This window comes from Orbicella franksi, chromosome 15 (assembly GCF_964199315.1).
Source record: "Orbicella franksi chromosome 15, jaOrbFran1.1, whole genome shotgun sequence".
In the NCBI taxonomy this organism is placed as follows: domain Eukaryota; kingdom Metazoa; phylum Cnidaria; class Anthozoa; order Scleractinia; family Merulinidae; genus Orbicella; species Orbicella franksi.
In genome coordinates, this window is record NC_138159.1 from 8,774,401 (window position 1) to 8,776,900 (window position 2,500).

General features: G+C 38.2%; 1 protein-coding gene across 2 annotated transcripts in view; it reads left to right on the plus strand.

Moving 5' to 3' along the window:
* Window positions 1-2,500, plus strand: part of LOC145469485 (importin subunit beta-1-like) — a 28,394-nt gene that overhangs the window by 399 nt on the left and 25,495 nt on the right. For both annotated transcript variants that reach the window (XM_081453222.1, XM_081453221.1), the window contains exons 2-4: window positions 1-22; window positions 205-387; window positions 499-549. The exon at window positions 1-22 is cut by the window's left edge and continues 37 nt beyond it. In XM_081453222.1, coding sequence (XP_081309348.1) covers window positions 1-22; window positions 205-387; window positions 499-549 — 256 coding nt within the window. The remainder of the gene's footprint in view (window positions 23-204; window positions 388-498; window positions 550-2,500) is intronic.

Here is a 2,500-nt window from a genome sequence, read left to right on the forward strand (position 1 = left end):
ACAAGCGGCTCAAGCAAATCTGGTGAGTTTAAGGCTTTACAGCAAAGCTTTTCCTAAAATTTGTTCGTACTAGTTTAAGTTAACCTGAAGTCATTCATTGTACAAAATTATGTACAACTTTCATTACGGAAATACTTGTCTCTAAGAGATAATGCTGTAGCTTTTATGCTAGTGCCGGCCTCATTTTTTCTATTTTCTCGACAGCCCGAGTTTTTGGTGGCTCTTGTAAGCGAGTTAGCGGATGCAACGAAGTCTCAGGTTGCGAGAATGGCGGCCGGATTACAACTGAAAAATCAGCTCACCTCCAAAGACGCTACAGTAAGGTTACAATACCAGCAGCGATGGATGACTCTGGACGACAAAATAAAAAGTCATGTCAAGACAATGGTAAGAAACCTCGAAGAGTTAAAATGCGTTTGGTTTTACCAAGTCTTATTCCTGGGTTCCCACCCGGATTGATGCTAATTTAAATTTTTACTTCCCGTTTCTGTTTTACAGGCGATTCAAACTCTAGGAACGGAAAATGCGAGACCTGCTATCGCTCCACAGGCAAGTTTATCATCATTGTTGATTTTTTCCGATTCAGAAGTGTTTTAAAGAAATACTCTAAAATAATGTCGGTACACATTTCTGTTCAGGAAGACTTTCCGTTCATTTCATCGTGACGCTAATAACACCACTCAAGCTTTGAGGGGCAAAAACTGAGAGGTTCATTTGAAAAACTTCTTTTTGTGTACAGTTTGCTTGCTACTTGTTAATTTTACCCCAGGATCCGAACTTAATTGACGATCTATTTATTATCTTTCAGTTTATATAAGTTGAAATATGAGAGCTTTTTATTTGCCCGGGCAAATTCCCTTACTCTGCAATTGCTAGAGTGGGCCTTTTTAACTGAGCATGTCATTGACTGACCTAGGCAGATGTTTTGGTTATGCAGTGCCAAGCTTCTGGAAGTTACGATCACTGCACAAGAATCGCCATGCTTTCAAGATGGCATTGACACATCTTTTGAATGTGTCTCTCTATTTTGCACACTGAATGTCCAGACCAGAGCATTTGCTTTCCTTTCTTCTAAGAGATGTACGATACTGTCTAAACGCATGCACCAAAGACAGATTTGGTGTTCTTGCAATACTGGGTGGTACTTAACCCCGAACATCTTGCACCCATTTCATAAGGCAGGAATTGTTACTACTTGATCGTTATCGTTAAGCATGATGTCCTGCAATGCCCAACTGGGACTGAATTTCCGCTATAAATTAGCTTCCCTTATTGATTTTAGGTCTCACAAAGGACGTGTTCCTTTGTAGTGATCTGGATTAGGATCAGTGATTCAAGATCACTTGGATTATGGTGCATCAAAGAAGCCAATAAATCCACGACCAGAGTGAAGTCACCGGTTTCTTTTGCCTATCATGATCTGAGTTATCTTGGACCAGTGATCCAGATCACCCCAAAGGAATGCACCCAAAGACAAGCTAGAGTGAGGTTTACTAGAAGGGGATTTCACAGAAGGTGTTAAACATTGCCTTTAAGAATGGTGGTCCATCAGGCTAGTTCAGTCAAGTCAAACCAAGTGATATTCTTTGATAAAATTTGACAGGAAATAGTTCTGACCGAAGAGTTTATTGAATTACTCCAATTTGCTTGTAGATACCAATTTTAACTAAAATTGGATATTTACAGAGCGGTTAACACTTGAGTGTTGAAAAGTAATTGGTTTTGCATTGTTGTGCTTCATAATTGGCTTGAAAAACATGCCCCACTTTTTCACCTAGTCAGAACTAGAACAAAACCATTTGTGACTCATTCACACATTTTCCTGCACTTTTCATCAACTGCATGTGTTTACTTCAAGTTTTGATTGGTTTATTGGATTGTTTGTGTAATTTGTGATTGGCTTAGTGTACTGTAATTTCATTGGTTTTGGTTTTATGACACGCAGTTGAAAACTGCTCTAATACTGGAAGAAACTACTGGAAAAATGTTTTACTTTCACTTTTTCAAACAAGCTACTGAAAATGGCCAAACTTTGAGCCAAACTCATTGGTAATTCAGCGTGATATTCAGTACCACATAAACCCTTAGTAATAAAGTGAAGTATGTCTAGTATATCTCGGTCAACTAGTGATGTGACAAAAATTACTGTCAAAGTATGAGTTTCTAGAAGTTGTATGAAGTATCTTGTAGGCCCTAAAGTTGCCTGCAATTTGGGTTAGTTTAGACCACTTGAGAGGTTAAAATCATGATTTAGATATCTTGAAGAAAAACAACAACTTACCTTGACAAATGTCATGGTTAATCTTTTTGAATAGGTTTTGAACTGTGATAATGACACTTCATTTACTTTCATCACCTTCATGTTGAATAGAGTATTACAACATAGGATAAGTGTACCCACCCCTTGTTCAAAATTTTCTTTGAATGTCATCTCTGTGTTGTTTTTGGCCAATTTATCATTGGCATTAAATGCTGGGCACCAGGCAAATTGACCGAGTGT